The sequence below is a fragment of the Rhinatrema bivittatum genome, chromosome 13 (assembly GCF_901001135.1).
Source record: "Rhinatrema bivittatum chromosome 13, aRhiBiv1.1, whole genome shotgun sequence".
In the NCBI taxonomy this organism is placed as follows: domain Eukaryota; kingdom Metazoa; phylum Chordata; class Amphibia; order Gymnophiona; family Rhinatrematidae; genus Rhinatrema; species Rhinatrema bivittatum.
In genome coordinates, this window is record NC_042627.1 from 72,174,754 (window position 1) to 72,195,776 (window position 21,023).

Genomic DNA, 21,023 nt, shown 5'->3' on the forward strand with positions numbered 1-21,023 from the left:
CTGCTAAGAGTTCTCTGCATGGCATTTGGTTTGATACGGGATCGATGGGATGTGGGTTTCTGGGATATTTTAAGGCAACGTAGGCTAAGGGGGTTGGATGGGGTTATCCCCTTAAGAGTAATGAGAGGACATGATTGGTGGGGACATGTCCTAGGAACTTGATGGGAGCTGCCCTTTCTAGGTTGGAGTTTTGAGAGAGAGGGACCTCCAGGATGTATCCAGCCCGGGAGCTGGTGGGGCTCCAGTATGGAGGGGGAGTCCTGCAGGGGCTTTTTCCCCTCAAAGGGAGAAGGCCCGAGGCTAAGAAGTGGAGACCAGGCAATTCTTCCCCCTGAGGAGAAAAGCCTGGGGAAGGAGGTGAAGGGGGGGGGGCCCCACGAGGAGGACCAGAGTGTGGAGGGATCCGAGGAAACCTGCACATTGTCAGAGTGAGAGGCTCAGGATGTGGGAGGTGCCCGAGGTCGAGAGGCTGTGAGTCGCTCAGGGTCGGATGCGAGTGGCCTCAGGAGGTAATTGGGGATTGCAGCTCCAGGTCCCCCAAAGGGAGAATAGAAAGGGGGAGTCTGTGGATTGAAGGATCCAAATTCTGTTCACGTGTGGTGTTCCAAGCCTTGGGGGTGCCAGACAGTTTTGATGTAGTAGTGCAAGTTTACTCTGACTGCGTCTCCCATGAACTGGGAATTCAGGGCAGACTGCACATAGCTGCTGGCTGGAAAACCCTGGAAAATAAAGCTGGGAGTTTGGTGAATCCTGCGAGGGGTGTGGTTTTGTTTGTGAAACCTTATGTATGCCAGCACTAATTGAGAAACAGGGGGGGGCAGGTTTATGGAGGGAGGATAGGCAGCCCGCTCCCTGTACCAGCCAGGAACAGATAGGGCTCACTTCACCATCCGCATGACCCAAACTGTCAAACCCACAAAATGCATTATTTGCCCGGTTGGTGGGGTTAGGAGTGCGGAGAATTCGTCAGGTCGGCTTCATTTTAAAATATCTCTTGACCTCCATGACATATTTGTCATTTTTACCTTGCATTCTGACATTTATTATTTTTCTCATGCCTAAAGATTAATTTAAGAGAGTACAGTATATTTCATATATGGCTATCCTATTAGTCATATAAATGGAATTTCCAATCCACAGTCCACATAGCATATATTTGAATCATGTAACCGAAAATTTATTGGCACCTACTAGCTAATTTATAATCCTAACCAGACTTATTTATGTGCCTATCTGTAAACCGTTGTGATGGTATATCACTAAACGACGGTATAGAAAAGTTTTTTTTAAATAAATAACTCATATTGCAGTGTTGTAGGGCTGGCCGCGTGGCCTTTGACAGTGCTGTTTCTTGCTTTGCCGGAGACCTGGGTTCAGGGCCTAGACCTGGCTCCTGCCTGTTTGAGATTTACAAACAGGGAGCGCTGTGAGAGAAAGGGGAGCATGTGTCAGCCTACCCTACTGCCCGCTTGGAAGTAGCGTCGGTGCCTGGAGGGGCTGCACCCAGCTTTCACTACCAGAAGGATTTACGCGTGCAGAATACAGAAAGGAGAGGCTGGGAGAGAATAAAAAGCCTTACAACTCCTCCTACACACACACACTCATACTCTCACTCTCACACACACTAACACTCTCACTCACTCACTCACTCCTATCCCTTCCTCTGCAAACCTGCAGAACTTTAGTGTCACCATCTGGAATGCTTAAAGGGGTATTAGAGATGCGATTCTGTGAGGAGGTTAGTGTGATGGTCGCAGAACTGAGAAATAGGAGCAGAGAAGGGAACACGTATAATGTTTTCTAATATATTGATATGGGTGAGGCAAGGGGAGATGGACTTCCAACGACCTGAAGCTCCAGTTTTCAGGGAAGAGGCTTCACCTAACCCTAGCATCTGTTTCTTCCTCTTTCACAGCTCAGTCCCAAGCTCGTCTCTGGACCCTTATTCCCCGTGCAATAATAACTGTGAATGCCAGACCGACTCCTTCACGCCCGTTTGCGGGGCAGATGGAATCACGTACCTGTCTGCCTGCTTTGCGGGCTGCACTAGCAAGGTAACGTCAAAGCTGTTAATAGTAAATAGCGATTACTGTACTGCTGTCAGCATCTATTGTGCCTGCTAGATCTGTTATGTGGTTGGAAGGTCTTTGCCCCCAAATGCCTGTCATCAATCTTTGAGTACATTCAATTAACATGAACTGCTGTGGGTCAGAAGCAGCGAGGATAAGCATGCAAACATCTTCACTTTTTGGGCCGGAAAAGTGAGAGTCACGGTCACCATCATAAATCCTGCCCGCAGTGCAGGAGGTTTTTCCTGGGGCAATAGTTTATTGGACCATGGTAACAGGATGTAAGAGTAAGCCGAGGGGGAAAAGATGACAAAGTCTCCAATATGATCAGGCACTGTTTGTGAGCGCCATTTTATTTATGTATTTATTTGTTTGTTTGTTTAATGAGTTTTATATGCCGTCATTCGGTAAAGCCATCACAATGGTTTACAAAAGCTCAAAATGCAGGATTTTTAACAATTGAGCAAAAAGGGATAACAGGAAATATATTAAACAGAGGAGAGATATTCAAATTGCAAAGATATGAACTGCCATTTGCACTACAGTATTCTGTGATGTGATCGATGGATGCACAGTTATCTTTCACAGACGTTTTTGTAAATTAACCTTCTCTTGAGAAAGATTAAACATATGTGATCTGCCTGGCTCAGACTTTTGTCTACTAAGATTTTTTTAGGAGTGAGAACGGAGAGAAACTAGTAAATCAGTTTGCAAGACCCGTACTGTTTTGATCATATGTTGCATCACTTTGTATTTAAACAATTGTATACCATGTTATGTTTTTTTGGTGATTTTAACTATTGTGTAACTCGCCGTGAGGTTGTTGGAATGATAAGGCGCACTGACGCATGCTTAAGGGCTTCGGCAACTACTCCCTCGGTAAAAGATGCATCAATAACTTTAACTAAGATATCTGCAAGCACATGTTTCAAACTATGCAAGATCCAAGATGGGCACTCATCAGAGGGGCAAGCTGTAGACTTTAGATTCCTCATTAGGTAGGAAACCTCGTCCCTAGACACGGGGCCGAACTGAACTATCTGTCTGGAGTAGGAATTAAAACAGAGGGAGATGCCCCAGTTACAAATGATTATAAAGTTGTCCCAGACTTGTGCATGCTTGTAAAAAAAATCTGTGCAACACCAATTTTGGGCAAACTCGTCTCCACACCAAAAGGAGACTTTCCAGGAGTTGAAGTGGGTGAAGTTTGTTGGCCCGCCCTCCGTGCATGTTCATACGAATTTACAAGGTCTATACGATGCAAAGAGCAGGTGGAAGTTTGTAAGGGCGAGTTTCTGTACATAATTTTGCATAATTTTCAATGCAAGCCCATGCAGACGGTTACTTTGAAAATTGCTATAAATTAAGCGAGTAGCTGCTGGTACAAGTCACCTGCAATGTTACAAAATGACCCTGTTAAAACCTAATGGACAGCCTCTGAAAAAAAACAATGCCAAGAATGAATCACATCCCAAAACAGCAAACAAATGCAGAATGGAAGGGATAAAACTGAAAAGAAACACTAACGTAGAATAAATTCTAGACATAGGAAGCTGAGGACATCTTAGTGACTGTCCATCTCCATTCATACGCTATGCAGATCGCTGATTTTTGCCTTTAGTTTTTGAGAATAATTAATTTGACGGTGAGAATCCGGGTGTGATGTTAAATATTACCGAGAAGCAAGTGCCTTCGTCTTACGTGGGATAATTGGTGAGAAAAACAATTAAGGTGACTCTTGAGAGGAGAAGGAGGTATTAGCCGGCATCATTATGGATAACGTTCATACTTGGAGCTTTCTCAGAATTAGAGAGTGTCAGCAAAACCAGCTCGCCCGGCCGCCACTAGCTTCTGCTTTTGCTTGTGAAGCTGGTAATTAAAAAAAAAGTAACGAATGGGTAATCCTTACAGCCTACCTTGCCTTTTCTTCCTCCTGCTGCCTTTCATCCTGTTCTTGCATCTGTGCATTAATTAACAAAGTAGGCCTGGGTTATAGTCTAAGCAGCGAGCTTGCAGGAAGGGAGCCTTTAACATGATTAAGGATGCTCTGCTCCCTGGCAATACCCTCCAATGGATTTTCTTGGCGCCGGATCGAGTGTGTTAAAATTTCACTATCGTCTGCCATTTCATTCATATCTCAGGTACTTGAAGGGAGTCCTTTTTGAAAGTGATTTCCATGGGTCAAAAAAAGTTTAAACTGCATCCATCTGTTACCTGAAAATTCCCCACTACCCTGCTCCCAAATGTGGCTAAGAGATTTTGTGTTATTTTCACACACTTTTAGCCTCAGGGAGATGGGACATTTCCGGAGCACGTTTAGCGTAGGGGAGGAAACGTGTGCAGGTAGACATGCGTAGTCTTTCAGCAAAAGCTCTGTCACGCCGTGCGTACTCTGTACCAGCAGCTGGTATTCAAAGCAAGAGGAGGTGCCTGCTTTCACTTTGAAACTTGGCGCAAAGACCAAGGGTAAGCAGCTCGGACGGTCTCTGTCTGCTTGCACACAGTCCAAAAACTGCCCCCCCTGTAAGCACAGTGTTCTGTGTCTTTTTCTCTGAAACTGAACCCCGTTCAAATCTCGCAGTCAAACATGGATCTCCTGGGGGAAAAAACCCCCCGCAGAATGGGAAAATCCATTCGGGGGAATCCAGCTGCTTCTGAGTGAGGTTGCTTTGCACATCTGCTGCATCTGGCAGTGAAAGTTGCCCTAGGTCTGTGGCCAAAGCACCATGGGAATCTTTTTTTAGTGGAAAGAACTGGCAGCTCAAGGCAGAAGCAGCTGAAATTTGGAGAGCACGTGTCATTGCCGCCTCTCGGAAAAGATGGGAGAGCAACCCAACGTTGGCATTAACAAGGTAGGGGCAGCAGAAGTTACAGCGCAGGATTGGGTGAGAGAGGTAACGGTGGTGGGGGCCACTTGGCAACAGTGATCACAACGTGATCAAATTTGAACTAATGACTGGAAGGGGGACAATAAGTAAATCTGCAGCAATAACATTACATGTTCAAAAGGGAAACTTTGGTAAAATGAGGAAAACAGAAAAATACTGAAAGCTGCAGCTGCAAGGGTTAAACGTGTACAACAGGCAGGGTCACTGTTTAAAAAATACAGTCTTAGAAGCACAGTCCAGATGTATTCCACGCATTGAGGGGCGGATTTTAAGAGCCCTGCTCGCGTAAATCCGCCCGGATTTACGCAAGCAGGGCCTTGCGCGCCGGCGCGCCTATTTTCCATAGGCCTGCCGGCGCGCGCAGAGCCCCGGGACTCGCGTAAGTCCCGGGGTTTTTCGAGGGGGCGTGTCAGGGCGTGTCGGGGGCGGGGCCGATTGGCGCTGCATTTCGGGGGTGGGCCCGGGGGCGTGGTTTGGGCCCGGGGCGGTCCGGGGGCGTGGCCGCGCCCTGTGGAACCGCCCCTAGGTTGCGTCTCGGCGCGCTAGCGGCCCGCTGGCGCGCAGGGATTTACTTCTCCCTCCGGGAGGCGTAAATCCCCCAACAAAGGTAGGGGGGGGTTTAGATAGGGCCAGGGGGGTGGGTTAGATAGAGGAAGGGAGGGGAAGGTGAGGGGAGGGCAAAAGCGAGTTCCCTCCGAGGCCGCTCCGGAGCGGCCTTGGAGGGAATGGAGGCCGGCTGCGCGGCTTGGCGCGCGCCGGCTGCACAAAATGGGCAGCCTTGCACGCGCCGATCCTGGATTTTAGCGGATACGCGCGGCTATGCGCGTATCTACTAAAATCCAGCGTACTTTTGTTTGCGCCTGGTGCGCCAACAAAAGTACGCGAAGGCGCACTTTTTTAAAATCTACCCCTAAGAAAGGTGGAAGGAAGGCAAAATGATTACCGGCATTTTAAGAAGGATCCATCTGAAGAAAATAGGAAAAAGCATAAGCATTGTCAAGTTAAGTGTAAGTCATTGCTAAGGCAGGCGAAGAGAGAATTTGAAATGAAGTTGGCCATAGAGGCAAAAACTCACAGTAAAAACTTTTTAAAATATATCTGAAGCAAGAAACCTGTGAGGGAGTCGGTTGGACCGTTAGATGACTGAGGGGTTAAAGGGCCTGTAAGCAAATAAAGCAGTACATATATGTATCGAACAACCTATACCTAAGTGCCACACAATTTTTGGAATTAGAACTCCTGTCACTGCCATTTTTCCCCATTCAGGGTCCTAGAGCTTTTCATGCCACTTGTGGTGCGTTAGCATTGCCTTCTGATCAGGTCTGCCCACCAGTTTCATTAGAAATGATTTAGAGAATCCCAAAATAGCCGTCATTGCTTCCTTGATTGACTCTAATATTATTATTATCTAATATTATTTCCAAGTATTTTCTTCCTGTTCCTTGTAAGACATTTACTTGTCACTGTTGTTATTGTTCAAAATGTAAACCGAATTGATCAGTAATTCTGTTACTGGAAAATCGGTATAGAAAAGTTCTAAATAAATAAATAATGGTAAATGAAGGAACAAATCGAACAAACAAATGAAATTTGTTTTTGGTTTGAAACAAACCAAATGAATGAGCAGGGCTTCTGAAACGAATGAATGAACGGAAACACATCTTTTGCGTCTGCACACCCCTACTTTCCAGTTCATTTCATGCAGCTAAACTTGTGACAATTTTAGAAACACTGGTTCCTAGCACACATTCATCTTCGTACCTACAAACTGTTTTTTCTTTTTCTTCCATTGTAATTTTTTTTTCTTTCCTGTGATGTGGGTATTGAATCTGCATTTCAGTGGTACGGTTTGAAATCTGAAATTTAATTGCTAACCTCTATACAGATTAAATTTTAACCATTAAATCCGTTGGGTTTACATATGGTTAGTACTGCTATATAGATACATTTTGGGGCTCATGCAATAGTTTAGCATGCATGCTAAAGCTGTTTGGTACAGGTACAGATTTTCTGCTATGGGCGGGATATACATTTTATAAATGAATAAATGTGAAAAATAGCATGCTAAGTAATGACAAGTTAGATTGCATGCTAAACCAGGGTCAGAAGACAGAATGTATGTGCTAAAATTATCATGAAACAAAAAAGAGTCAAGGGTAACCCCCAAATATACAAAGTGTATCAAATAAAGGGGACCCAAAAAATATCTAATGAAACAAATGTTGGGTCAGCAGGACCATTAACACAAAAATCAGTATGAAGGTGTCAGCAAGCCTGGCAGTGTATCCTGCTGTGGTAGGCTAGGTCGATTAAATCATCCACCTTCAGAATCACTTTTATTGAGACATTTTCAAAAAGCATCTAAAAACAATGGGATAAATTTTTAAAAGGACGCGCGGGCATCGATGTGCGTGCGGTTCCCGGCAGGCACGCATGGACGCACCGATTTTATAACATGCGCGCGGGGTACTGGCAGATACACGCTTGGCCGGGCCACTCTGAAAATGCGCTCGGCAAGCGCAGCCCGGCCACGTGTGTATCTGCTGGTATTGGCGCCCACTGGGGATTTAAAATTCCCCCGCATATTAGCAGCAGTCTTAAATTGTTAAACAAGCCGAACATGGCCAGTGTTCCAGTGTAAAAAGCTTCTTCAGTGGTTAGGTAGTAACTCTTTAATCCACCAAACAGACTGTTGTCTACAAGATAATGTTAGTAGAAGTTAGAAATCTATTATTAAAAAATATAAGAAATGTAAGAAAGTACTTATCTGCAAGCCAAGAAGTACCGTAAGCACAGGACTAAAAATCTCAATGGTAAGTCAAGGGAGAATCCAAGGGAAAGTAGCAGGAATGAAGAACCACCTGAAATCATCCAACAGTTAATGACAACAACAGTGACGTAATGCAGATCCACTCTAGTCAGCTCAACCTAGAAAAACACTTAAATCTAATTCAGCGATTAACCCTCCTGGAGTCAATGATAGCAGTTTGTATATCCTCCATTATTCAAGTTGCAACAAATTCGGTTTAAATCACCTCCACGTCAATGACGGCAAATGACACAAAATTGTAGATCATTAATTCATGTCCTCACAGTGAGCAGCCAAAGGTGCATTTAGTTGATGATGGGCCCAAACTTGACCGATATCCAATCATTCTTGTTGTAATCATATGTATAGTTTTGCCCATGAGGACTTTCTTGCAGAGACATTCAATCAGTGTCTCAACGTGGCGCTATAATTGGCATAGACCACCGTCACACATGACATGTGCATGGATATGTGGCAGACTGAGCAAACAAGGGAAGACACATGCAAATGATGCTTTAGCATGGGTACAGAAAATTGCTTGGCATAATCCTCTCCTCCCACCATTTAACATGTGCTCACTAAAACCAAAAATGTCAATCTTGCCTTGGGACCAGTGTTAACTTTTTTTAGTGTGGCCACTATTGAAAGGGCTAAGCTACCAGCATGCATCACTGGGGCTGAAAGACGAGGGTGATCTAACACACCACAGTGTAGAATGAACATGGTTTTTAACGTGTCTAATAATTCTATGAGGTCAGTCCGCGTGACATGATTCTAATGATCATTGCGGTCATGGATGTGTGTAATCTGGTCAGACAATTGCAGGGTTTCTGAGCTTTGACTGAGAACATTGGTCTGATTATTGAGGGCTTTTTGGGACCAACAATTAATTTACTTGGAGATATATACATATATTTGTGTATGTATCAGTGTGAAGGTATATTGAATATTTTGAACAGTTGTGTTCTTTTGTTGTCTGTGTTAACACAGGGCCTGAAATCCAGCAGACTTGGAAACAACATGAGCTGAATCATTTATGATCCTCTCGTTCCGTAACCATTCAGGGATTTCATTTCTCATTTCTGTACTCTTACTGTGTACCTCAGTTGCACTGATACTCCACATCATAAATCTGATGTGAGCATTATGTTTAGCCTAGAAAAAGAAAACTGTTCCATATTGCATATCTGTAGAAAGATCAGGGGCTGCAGGCTGCAATGATTGATTTTTATGTATAAGGTTTATCTTGGCAGGCCAAGCACTATTCCAGATAATCTTCACAGCATCAATTTGATCACTTTATTTTATTCAAATGCACCCAAAGACTACACTGATCCAAAAATGTATTTATTTATAAACATTTGATATTCCAAGGTAGCCTGAAAGCTAAATAACAGTGCGATGTAGCATTGGGAAACATAAATAGCATTGCAGGCTAAACTGGGCATGCACAATTCTTTTTCCCTCCTGGATCCAGCTTCTAACTTCAAAATTACAGCAAAATAATGCCAGCACGTAAAACGTGCTTGTCGGTGCTGAAGGGGGAGAAGTAAGAGAGCTACTGACCCCAGGAGAAGAGGTTAAAGGAGAACAGATTTGCAGAAGAGGCGTGCATGTTTCTGCCCATTTGTTTTCTGTGTCAGCAGAGCCCTTGAAAGTGGAATAGGAGAAAGCACAGTGGGCGCACAGAGGAGGCAACCCAGGGAGAAATTCAGGGGTAGATTTTGAAGGGCGCACGCGGTTCCCGGCGCGCGCGTGTTAGAAAATCCGATGGCCGCGCGCACGTGTGCAGGGAGTCTGAATTTTTTATTAATACGCCCGGTCCTCCCCCAGTGCCCTCCCAATCTGCTCCAATTAAGGAACGGACTGGAACGTCCCTACCCAAACTCCCTCCCAATCTCCTCCCCACCCCCTAAACCCTTCCTATCGATTTACGTTTTTTGGGTTTTTTTTGTTTTATTACTTACTGCTCCTGTGGAGCAGAAGGATTGGTCCCAGCTATCTGATCCCGGTCCACCTTAAGAACAGGATATAATGTAGGCTAAAAGGGAAGCCTGAAGGGAAGATAGTAACCGTGGGTGGAGACAGGAGGCAGCCCCCGGAAAGTAAGAGAGTTAATTACTTGTGGTTATGAAAGGCTGTGTGAAACGTTAAAGACCTGAAGCCCTGTAAATAAAAAGCACTGAGAAAAGCCTTGAGCACTCACGCGCTGCGCCACACGCTCCCTTAGCATCCTGGGCAAGTCACGTCAGACTCCACCTACCTCAGCTGCAAACTCGGACTGTGAGCCCTCTGGGGACAGTGAAATGCCTCCGCTACCCGAGCGAAATCTGCCGTGATGTGGCCGAAAGGCGGAATATAAATGAAATAAAGTAAATGAATTCATAAATAAATCCAGGGCACCTGCATGTGACCATGCTCTATGGTTGTGGGGCCGGGACTGCCCCGGGCAGGCAGTATAAAGAACCAGGGGGCTGCTATGTGTGGGACCTCCGTGAGAACGGAGCATGAAGCGGGGTCCTCTTCCTCCCCGAGTGGTTCCCGGCCTTGCTTGCAGATAGAAAGAAGCCTCAAAGCTCTCCAAAGAAAGCTCGGTGAGTCAAGCAAAATGGATTATTGAGCTCGAAGAAGCCCTCAACGCCCAGGCCACAGATCTGGGTCAAGGCTTGGGATGGCTGCAGTGGGCTCTCACCGGACTGCCCACATTCACATCAACAACGATCACCAGAATAGCCCCATTCAGCGTGACCTTGTGGAACGTTTCAACACCTTGTGCCTTCTACATTGTAGAATTTTATGTCGCCACCATTGTTTCAGCTGCACTAATGCAAGTTAATAGCATGCACACGAAAATGTCAACATCTCTTCCAATGCAGGTATTAAAATGTTGGCTTTAGCTAAATATTGGGTGGAGGAGTGCACACCACATCACTTCTCATGCACAAGCTAAACCCTCGACTGCCAGTCATACCCCTTCATTTACTTATTTTAACTTATGCCCACGCTAATATATTTTCAGACTGCTTTAGCGTGCACATCAAGGCCTGCTTTCATAACATATTATTTTTAACCTATGCTAAATGGTCTGAACAAGCACGCTCAACTTTCTTGCATAGGCCATGAAGAACAGCTCCTCAAAATATGGTTTCTGAGATACAGTTATCTATCACTGGGGTGGGGAGCCAGCCTCATTCTTGTGAGAAACGTTGAACCAGCATCTCCCGGATAGCTGTGACAGACAGATGACCCTTATTAACAAATGCCTGAGCCACAAAGCGAAAGCTGTGATAGGACAAGGGAAGGGAAGAAATGACATTTCATTGCTTGCAGAAATAAAGGCTATCAGAGAGTCCTGCTGTCCAGGTAGCTCCATAGCGAGCTGTAGATCAGTTGGGGGAGTAAGTAACTTGTGCTTAATGGACTGTAAAACTGCATTCTCTGCAATATGCTAACTACATTGATTGAGAACGCTGAATATATAAATGTTTGACTTTTTTTTTTTAAATACATTGCAGTTGGATTGTAGAAGTACAGGAATGGAGAAACTGGACGAGTAAAAATACTGCACCATTAAAATGATTAGTGTACTATTTAAAAAAAAAAAAAAAATGTTTCTTTCCTTCTGTGTCTGTGGCAAAGCTATTGTAAAAAATATAAGGCCTTCAGCCAAATGTAATGATTGGGCGAAACCCGAACTGCAAACTTCCTACAGTGTAATGCAGATATCTTACATTTGTAGTAGATTTTGCAGTTGCTTTAAATTTAAGGCTTGTGCAAAAAAAAAAAAACAAATAAAATCCCGCCATAAAATGATTGCACATTAGGAAATTGTGCAAAAAAATAAAGAAAATAGAAAATCTACAAATCTGGTTGTAATCTGATGGCTTGTGTAATTTCAAAATGGCAGATGCTTCTGCCATAGCTATAAATCTGAGAATGGGTTACAACTTGAACAAGTTGTGCCCAACAGAAGATGCACAAACAGTGCCCCCGGGACCTTCGCCAAATTCTTAAATCTGGTCCTTCGTGTTTCTGCCTCCCGGGGAGCGGCATTGGATTTCCTTTTAAAGTCTAATTCTTAGGGAAGCTTTTCTGAACTCCAAACTCCCCGCTCAGAGCACCTTGAGCGATTTTATTGCAGCGCAAACAGCTGCATGGCTGCTGACGACGTAGCGTGCTGCACAGCGGTAGCACCAGCGTGGCTGGATGGTTTCTTGCTTCTACAGGGTGGTACAGTGTTACTTTCATTATCAAAAGTAAAATACAGGACCCAAAAGTGACAATAAAATGCATCATGGCCAATAATTTTAGGGAACAGTCTTAAAACCAAGTAGTGTGGTTGCTGTGAAGTCCACTTGAACACGTACTGTAGAAATTAGGGTCAGCAAACAGGTTGCAGGTGAACTAACAATACATGTGTGACGAGCTTTGCAGAGCTCTGCTCCCATCATTAAGTCAGCGCGGTTGTAGTTGGTTTTAATAACACCGTGTCGCGCCGGGCATGAGGCTGCCTGCACGTGCAAGCAAACTTAAAAGCAAAGCTAAGCAGTTAATTGAGCTGTGGGTAATTAGTCATTAACTTAAAAGTTGTGTCACTTCCACCTTGATGCATAGCTTTAAAGAACGGATCATTAAAACCTGTTTTCTCATAACCCCTCGTGCTTTCTGCTTCCTTGCAGAATCTCACTGACTGCGGATGCCTGACTTCTGTCCCTAAGGAGAACGCTACAGTGGTGCCCGGGAAGTGCCCGAGCCCTGGATGCCAAGAAGCTTTCCTTACATTCCTGTGCGTGATGTGTGTGTGCAGTATGATTGGAGCCATGGCGCAGACGCCCTCGGTCATCATACTTATCAGGTGAGGAGCCGGCGAGGGCGTGAGCTGCTGGCCTCGTAATGCAGGCTGTTCTCGGGAAAATAAAATCCAATGGGCTCGGAGCATAGAGCCTGGGCGCTCCAGTTCTGGGGGGGGCCTGGGGCCGGGTGTGCCCAAAAGTCCTATGACATGAGACTTAAAGACCTATGTGTAGCCCCCCTCTTCTGGTCCATCTAGTGGGCAGGCCAGATGGACCTTGCAGCCCTTCTGTGCCATCAAAGTCTCTGTTCCGTTGCTCACCCTCAGCACATGACTTTCAGGGCTGACATTGCTCAGAAATAGATTGCATGCCCTTTAGAGGGAATTGAATCATGTGAATTGTTTGGAACAATGCAGCGTATGCCAACAGAGCCATGGTAGTACTAAATATAAAAACACGTTAACCTCATCAGAAAAAGGAAAAACGGCATAAGTACCTTCCCTGCAACACAGGCTCACTGCTCCAAATTGGAGACAGGTGGTCAGTTTGCCTCCTAAATGCTAAACTAATAACTGACATCCGAATCTCCTCCAGCTGTCGGGAAAGCAGTAATGTGAAGAGAAGTGCTAGAGCTAAAGCAATTTTTATAGAGTATGCCTTATCGTGCAATCTGCATAGAACGTAGTTTGAAGTCACACGGCCTACACGCGCCTGCAGACCTGCCAGAAGCCAAACAGAGTACGGTAATTCTGCCAAACTCCTCCAAAGTCCAACAGTAGGAATTCAAAGCGGAGCCATGCATGTGAGCCGATCTGTGGAACAATCCACAACAGATTTTGTGTTGATCCACAGGAGATTATGCCGCGTATTTGCCCTTATCTTTTTTGAAAAAAAATAACATTTCAGAAACTCAAGGCCCTTGCACAAGTTTGTACGGTTAGTTCACATACAGAGTGCCAATGTGGAGGCAATTGGAAACTGTGGTTTCCTTCTACTGCCATGTTCTCTGACATTGACCGATTCTGGTAAGTGCACAGTAGCAGCTCTTGAGTTCAGTACTGATGATGTGTCCATTGTATTCTTAATTTTGCATCGCTACTTTATCTTTTCAAATGGCAGCCCAGATCATTAGCTGAAAAAATTGGTAACGCAGAGTCGTGCTTTAACGCCTAACTATATCCTGATGCTATTCTTAAACCATGCTGCATGTGCCATGCGGCATCCTGTAACAAGTATCTGTAAAAAATGCACATTCATCCTTTCATCCAGCGGGAACTGTGAACATTATTAATACTAAGTCATACAAACAAACTACTTTTGATGACTATTCGGAAGAGAGGCAAGTTGTATAGATCCCGTTCTGTGCAGTGTACACTACCTTCAATAGTTTCCAGTTTGTATCTTTGTCTGTCTGTCTTTGGTTGCATTAGTCTCTGCTGCCACATCTGCAAATACATAATGGAGCATTTCAGCAAATCCATGGGTAGTTTTCACTAGCGGGGTCAGCCAAAATAAAACAAAAGTACATGTGTAGCTTTGCTTTGATTATTATTTACGGAAAACTATCCATTTTCTTGCTCTATAGCACAACAAGTTATGAGAGAGAGAGAAACAGAAATTATTAAACAGCACAATGAAGTAAATCAATAATCAATACATGGAAATAATAAAAATTAAATGACACAGCAGTTTTAAAATAACAAAAGTAAAATATGATACAGGTCAAGTAAAGATAGAAAAACATTAACTAAAAATCAGGTGCTAGTAGAACATGTTAAACATTATTCAAACCTAGTATTAGTCAGGAAAGATAATCGTAGAGGAGTAGACCTTCTAAGACAGCCGGTTAAGTAAGTTAGCCAGATAAGACTTATCCGGCTAACTTACTAGGGATATTCTGCAGCATGGCTATGCTGCAGAATATCCTCGTAACAATCACTAGTTAGCTGGATAAGTCTTATCTGGCTAACTTTAGACCCGCTAATATTCGGTTAACTTAACTGGATAAATCGGAATATTGTTACTTATTCGGCTAAGTAAATCGGATAAGAAACTCCCCCCCCCCCCCCCCCCCCCCCCCCCCGGAACGTCCTTATCCTACCCACCACTTATCTGGCTATCTACTTATCCGACTAAGTGGCAGACAGTGAATAAGCATCTGATATATTCTCAGGAAAGCTGATTGATAATGTGTTAGAATAGTCAAGTCTAGTTGCGACACAGGCATGTACTATCTTGAGTAGATCATTTGTGCTCAACCAATTGCACAATTGCCTGAGCAGCCAGAGATAGGCAAAGCTCTGACATGAGGCACCATGAAAAGGTCTCTGTCCAGTAATGCGCAGTAACTTACTAAATGATGGTAGATGAAGACCAAAGTGACCAGCAAGGTGTTCATCATTATAATAGCTTCCCTGCATGGGTTATCCCCTTGCCTAAAGAGTATACCAGTTTCTGCACTAGTAAAGATGGAAAAGGGGAAAAAAACTCCAAAATGATGTAATTGCAGTTCCAATAAACTCAAGGAAATTATGCTATTCTGTCTATGGGGTGGCCTGGGAAGCTTTTTACATCAGCTTTTTACATCAGCCCAAAGCATGCAATAAAGTTGGTTGCTTAAAGGCTCGTGTGTGTGTGTGTGTGTGTGTGTGTGTGTGTATATATATATATATATATATATATATTTTAGTAGGTCACGTTCTGGGCAGCTCGGCGGCCAGCGCAGGCGAGCTCTGAAGGGGAAAGCTCATTCAATGTAGCCTGAAAGAGCAGAAATAAGTCCAACCACAGGAAAGCTCTTACCTGTCCACATAGCAAACCATTTTGGGCTTGTACGTGGAGCAGTGTGGCCCCGTGACAAAGCGTCATGGTTGGCCCTACAGTACTCTTCCACCCTGAAATCGCACTAAGGATTTCATCGGTTTTCCAGTATGAGTTTGTGTTGCCCAGAAAAGCAGAAAAGAATTCTATAAATACCTACGTACAGGGGAACATCTTGTTTTCTAGTGAAAAGATCAGCTGCTCTTATTATCAGTGCCAGCAAATTCCGAAACTTATCAAGTGGCTGCAGTGTGTCAAAGAAGAGCTGACAGCAGTGTCCTGATGGACAGCGAAGTAGAGTTGAAAGGGTCTGTTAATTAAAGCCTGTGTGACGGGAATCCTGTTCTTCTTTTCCTCTTCCGTGCAGGGCAGTCAGCCCCGAACTCAAGTCGTACGCATTGGGGGTGCTCTTCCTGCTTCTACGTTTGATAGGTAAGTGCAATTAGAAAAGTAATGGGATTCTTCCGAGCCAGTTTGGCATAAAAAGATAAGAATTTCAGGTTGAACCGAAGGGCGCACGTTCTTCGTTACTGCCGGAGGTCCGAGAGTGGCCAATCCAAGGCACCCTAAATAGGAGCAATCCTGCAGAGGGCGGAAACTTGGCCAAAAAATTTCATTTGATTTCTGCTGTCAGGCGCTTGCCTTACAGTAAATCAAACACCACCTATGAAGTCATAGTTTAAAAAAAAAAGAAATGGTTAGATGCGGTCTTTATTCATAAGCATGCACTTTGTGAAAGGAGAGTCTGGTCACTGAGAGGCATAAAGCACTGAAATAGCTTCTGCCATTCGTTGATCAGCACTAAGAACAAATCTTGTCACTCCCTGAAGGGAGGCCGCCCATGAATTATCTGAGCTCATGTTTCAAGGGAGCGATGCCATAAAACGGACTGGCAGGAGGGATTTGCGTTCACCGCGGTTCAGAAAGAAAAACCCACAGATTTTTTTTCTCCACCCTCGCTGAACTGTATCTCTTCTGCTTCATTCACTCACAGATCCTCTACCCCCATCCATCGCAATTCTTGAGCTCCATATTCAGTGGTTTCTAAAAATTGTTTTAAAAAAACAACATGGAAAAATGTTTGTAATGCCAGCTCGGGGATCTGTTGATATTAAAAGAGATAACTTGACCTTTGATTTTGCATCGCAGCAGTACTTTGACCCTATCATGGCAGTATAGCAGAGGGTGGCCAACTGTGGTCCTCGAGCCAAAATAGACCAGGTTCTCAGGATATCCATAATGAATATGCATGAGGTAGATTTGCATGCGCTGACTTCATTGTATGCAGACCTAGCTCATGCACATTCATTGTGGATATCCTGAAAACCTGGCCTGATTGTGGCTGTCAAGGAGCAGAGTTGGCCGTCCCTGCGCTATAGCCTTGCTACTTGTATTTTCTTATTTAGGGGTGAATTTTCAAAGAGGTTTCGTGCATAAACTAACATGTATGCATGTATATGCTATTTTGTAACCCTTGTACTTTACTGGGGAAAAAAGGAGCAGCCTACGGGCGTTCTGGGACCAGGTTCAGAAGTATGCACAGTAGGTGCTATTTTGTAAGAGAGATGCATTTATACATTAGCAAGCTTATTCAAGCAGTGTCACACCTGCTAATTGACTCGCACAGTGAAATCAGACTTATCAGTTGTCTGCAGTGTTGAGATAGGGAGCTGTGGGTGAACTGGTGGGATTTCAGGGCAGAGCAGTAGGAGGGTCTAGGTGAACTGGAGAAGGTCTGGGGTAAACTGGCAGAGGCATCAGCAAACTGGTGATTTCAAGTTTGTACACATTTTAAAACATACCTGCTTCTTCATATAAATCCGGGTTTTACATGTATATGTTACAGTTTTTTTACATGTATAAAATATGCATGTATGCTTATAAAACAGAAAAAGTACATGCTTTCACTGTATCGCTGGGAGGTTTGAAAGCTGGGCTCGAAGAGTAATTTTCAGTAGTGTGCCGGGCGGGATCTGCACGGTTTATAAAATACCGCAGATCTCCACCCCGAAGGAATATGCAAACGTTTCGGCATGTGCACGTTTTGGAATGCAGGGAACTGCCAACTTTCTTACACCTCTCTTATATACACGTATACATGCAATAATTGTAAAGTCTGCACGTAATTATGCGCGCATGCAGGTATTTTATAAAGGATGTGTGTGCTCTGTTTATGAAAAGTGTGCGTTCTTGTAATCGCCACTTCGTCAGTGCCTCCACCACCTCACCCAGACCACCCCTCCCAAAATCTGCAGGCAATAGAACAAGTGTGATTTCATTTCCATGACTCAATTATCAGGAAGGAAAAGCATGCTTACCAGTATGGTAATGCACATATATCGCTTACAAAATACTGAATTGCACAAATAATGACTGAAGCCCACGCTGGAACCACTCCTACACTGCCCCTTTTTTATTCATTTGCATACGATACTGCTAGCATGTTGCATGATTCATATTTTTGCAAAATACTACTTGCAAGCGTTCGTGCTACATATGCACGTAACTTTTCATTTTATGCCCTGAAAATTACCCCAGGAGGGGCAATAACCAAACTGCCTGAATTGGTGCAAGCATCACGGGTTCTTTTTACCTGCAGGGTTTGCATCAATAATCAAAACAAAAGATTGTGTGCATGGCTTTTTATTCAGTTATTTCCGTGAGTACAAAGCAGGCGTGGTTTTTGCACCTGCTGTTTTGTTTGGGGAGAAAATTGTAAAGCAGCATGCATAGATTCGATAATGCAATTTATGTGCGTTTATTTCCTCTGACGACCAAAACAAGCTTTGATGCTGACAATGCTGGTAAAAGTACGCAAAAATCATTTTATATGTGGAAATTGGCTTTCATAGCGGCCTTCCCATCTTAGGGTTCACTGTTCTGCTGTGTACATATGCTGTGTACATACGCTGTGTAGGTGCAGAGCACAATCATTCAGGCATGGCTTTGGCACTTCGATTATTCTAGCATTTATTTTTAAGGTGTCCGGTGTCACGGCATTGAAAATAAGTCTGGTCCCGTTTTCTGACCCCCATGAAGAAATACTTTACCATAAAACCAGAGTTCCTAGCTACGGTTCTGTACTTTTTCATATTTTATGGTATCAAAAAAAAATTGAGCAGCCCTCAGAACTGACACAAATCTATAATAATTGACTGTGCCCCTGCCTGCTAGGGTGTTTCCTATCTTTACTTGCTTTTTTTTTTAGTTCATTGATTTTCTCAAGGTCATACCATTTTATTCAGCGTGTAGTTGCTAAAAGCAGCGACACCGACCAGTGTAGCAGAAAATGAATGGGAGTTTCTGAGGACCTGGCCTTGCCTCAGTAACCTGCTTTAATTTTTGTCTCTAATGGTTTGCGAGTAGTCTGTGATTCAGAATGTGGCTAATCAGATGAGAAAACAGAATTGCCTCCGTGTTGCATTAGTCTCATCCAAATGGACAAAAGCCTAATATTTAAACAGTAAAACGGGATGCCAAGTACATTATTATCATGCCCTGTGGACCAGCTATTCTCCTACCTCAGTCCTTATTCTATTATAATGCTTGTTGTGGACAGTCTTATTGCTGTTAGAATTAGCTTTGAAAAGTAAGTTGGGGTTTTTTTTCTGTGTTTACTATTATTTATATTGTGATAGCTTCAGTTTGAAAAGGCAGTTCAGAGAAGGGCCAGCAAAGTGGTGCATGGCCTACACTGTAATCCATAGGTAGAGAGACTGAGGGAGCTAAAGAAGTTCACTTAGAGAATAGCCACTGCCATTAGCAATGGTAACATGGAATAGACTTAGTTTTGGGGTACTTGCCAGGTTCTTATGGCCTGGATTGGCCACTGTTGGAAACAGGATGCTGGGCTTGATGGACCCTTGGTCTGACCCAGTATGGCATTTTCTTATGTTCTTATGGACTCTCCACAAGAAGGGGAAGGTAAGATATCTAGCAGGCTTCAGTAAAGTAGCAGCAGGAACCGTAGCAGTTTTTTTACAGAATGAAGAGCTCAAGGAGCCGGGATCATCATGGGAAGCTGAAGGGATGTGAGAAAATGCTGTTTCACTGAGAGGGTGGCAGACACCTGGAACAGACTGCCAGCGAAGGTTACAGGAACCCAAACGGCAGCAGAATTCACACACATGGCTGGGTGGCAGAGGGAGGGAGAACACTGCAGTGTGAATAAGACCCGGCACAGCGGGGCAGGCACAAATGGGCAGGGCAGCCCCGTCTGTCTGCCGACATCTTTGTTTGTAATGCGCCACCATGCGGTTTAGAAGCACAGACAGCGAGCAGTTTATCTTATGGGCAGGTTTTAAATGCCCGGCGCGCGTAAATCCCCAGGCCTTACGCGCGCCGGGTGAATTTTCAGATGGGCCCGGTCACGCGCGTAAACTCCGGTATGCGAATAAGTGCCGGGCCCAGAGAAAGGGGCGGTCCAGGGGACACACACAGGGGACACACACAGTTCACAGTCTTCCAATTTTTGGTCTCTGTCCATTATCGCAGTTGCCACTAGTGATTCAGTTGACTGTTGGAGCACAGTTTTTCATCATGAATCACAGAGTTGGATCAGACCTTCTTGCTGACCATTGGCACGCTCTACCATATGCTTTCATGTTCCCCGTCTGCTTTCATAATATTATTATTTATTTACTTAGACAGTTTTATATACTGTTGCATAGACAACGTCCAAATCTACGGTTCACAGTTTCAATGTTAAAACAGAAATACAAATTCTTATAATTATAAATATAACAATGAATTTAAAACTATAAAAAGCATAACTAAAAGTTATGAGACTTAAAAACTTACTACAAGGCTAAAAAAAATAAAGAACATACAATATAAAATCGATGTAAACAGATAAAAACAAAATTAAGATCCTGCTCCAAAAATAAAAAATGCCTTCAGATACCATTGATCTCTGTTGCTCATCTTGCATTCCATGCAAGTTCATTGGCAATACTACAAAATATTTTCTTTTTTGCTGAATCTATGCACTAATAATGGAGTGGCTTTTGGTTTGGTGCTTCCATTCTTATCCAAGTCTAGCCCCAGATGACTAGACTTGGATAAGAATGTTCAACTCAAAATATACAATAACAGGCAATGAGCTCGTGAGCTGCTAAGGTATAAGTTTGATGTCCTGTAAAAACGTGAAAAAGTGCAGCACCCGTGCAATTGGTACAATGCTTGCTAACCCAAATAAAATTGCCCCAGGTCTTTGAAAAATGCAGAACAGCTTCTGCAAAATATTAGCAATTAATGTTTGCAGCACATTGTAAATGTGGTGCTTGGCAAATCGGTTCATTTAGAGCTCGTTAGGCTAACAGCAGCAAACTCCTCTCATGCCAGTGTGACTGTCACATGTCAGAAAAAGTCCGTGAGCAATTTTGCTTTAATTAATGACCACACTTTGTGAAAATTTTATGACATAGAAATGGTTCTGTAGCGCCCCCTGCTGGGATAAGCACCACAGGCCATGAGTTGAGCAGCAACAAAAGACTCCAATGGAGATTCCCTTTAGTCCTTAACAATACTCAGTTTCCTCTAGTCTGATGAGCACAATTGAAAGTGTTCTTCACTTTATGCAATGCAACCATGTCAACTGGTGCTCAACATGAGAATGTTTGACTTATGGCTAGCAGAAAAGTAC

General features: G+C 43.8%; 1 protein-coding gene and 1 long non-coding RNA gene across 2 annotated transcripts in view; one reads left to right on the top strand and one right to left on the bottom strand.

The window, feature by feature from the left end:
• Window positions 1-21,023, top strand: part of SLCO3A1 (solute carrier organic anion transporter family member 3A1) — a 262,588-nt gene that overhangs the window by 229,656 nt on the left and 11,909 nt on the right. Inside the window, exons 7-9 of the mRNA XM_029575820.1 lie at window positions 1,916-2,054; window positions 12,446-12,621; window positions 15,747-15,811. Of these exons, the coding sequence (XP_029431680.1) occupies window positions 1,916-2,054; window positions 12,446-12,621; window positions 15,747-15,811 (380 nt within the window). The remainder of the gene's footprint in view (window positions 1-1,915; window positions 2,055-12,445; window positions 12,622-15,746; window positions 15,812-21,023) is intronic.
• On the bottom strand, window positions 7,724-15,748 carry LOC115075446. Its single transcript, XR_003852513.1, has 3 exons — window positions 15,544-15,748; window positions 13,938-14,004; window positions 7,724-7,818 (listed from the first exon to the last, which is right to left on the bottom strand). It is a non-coding gene; the product is annotated as an uncharacterized LOC115075446 (long non-coding RNA).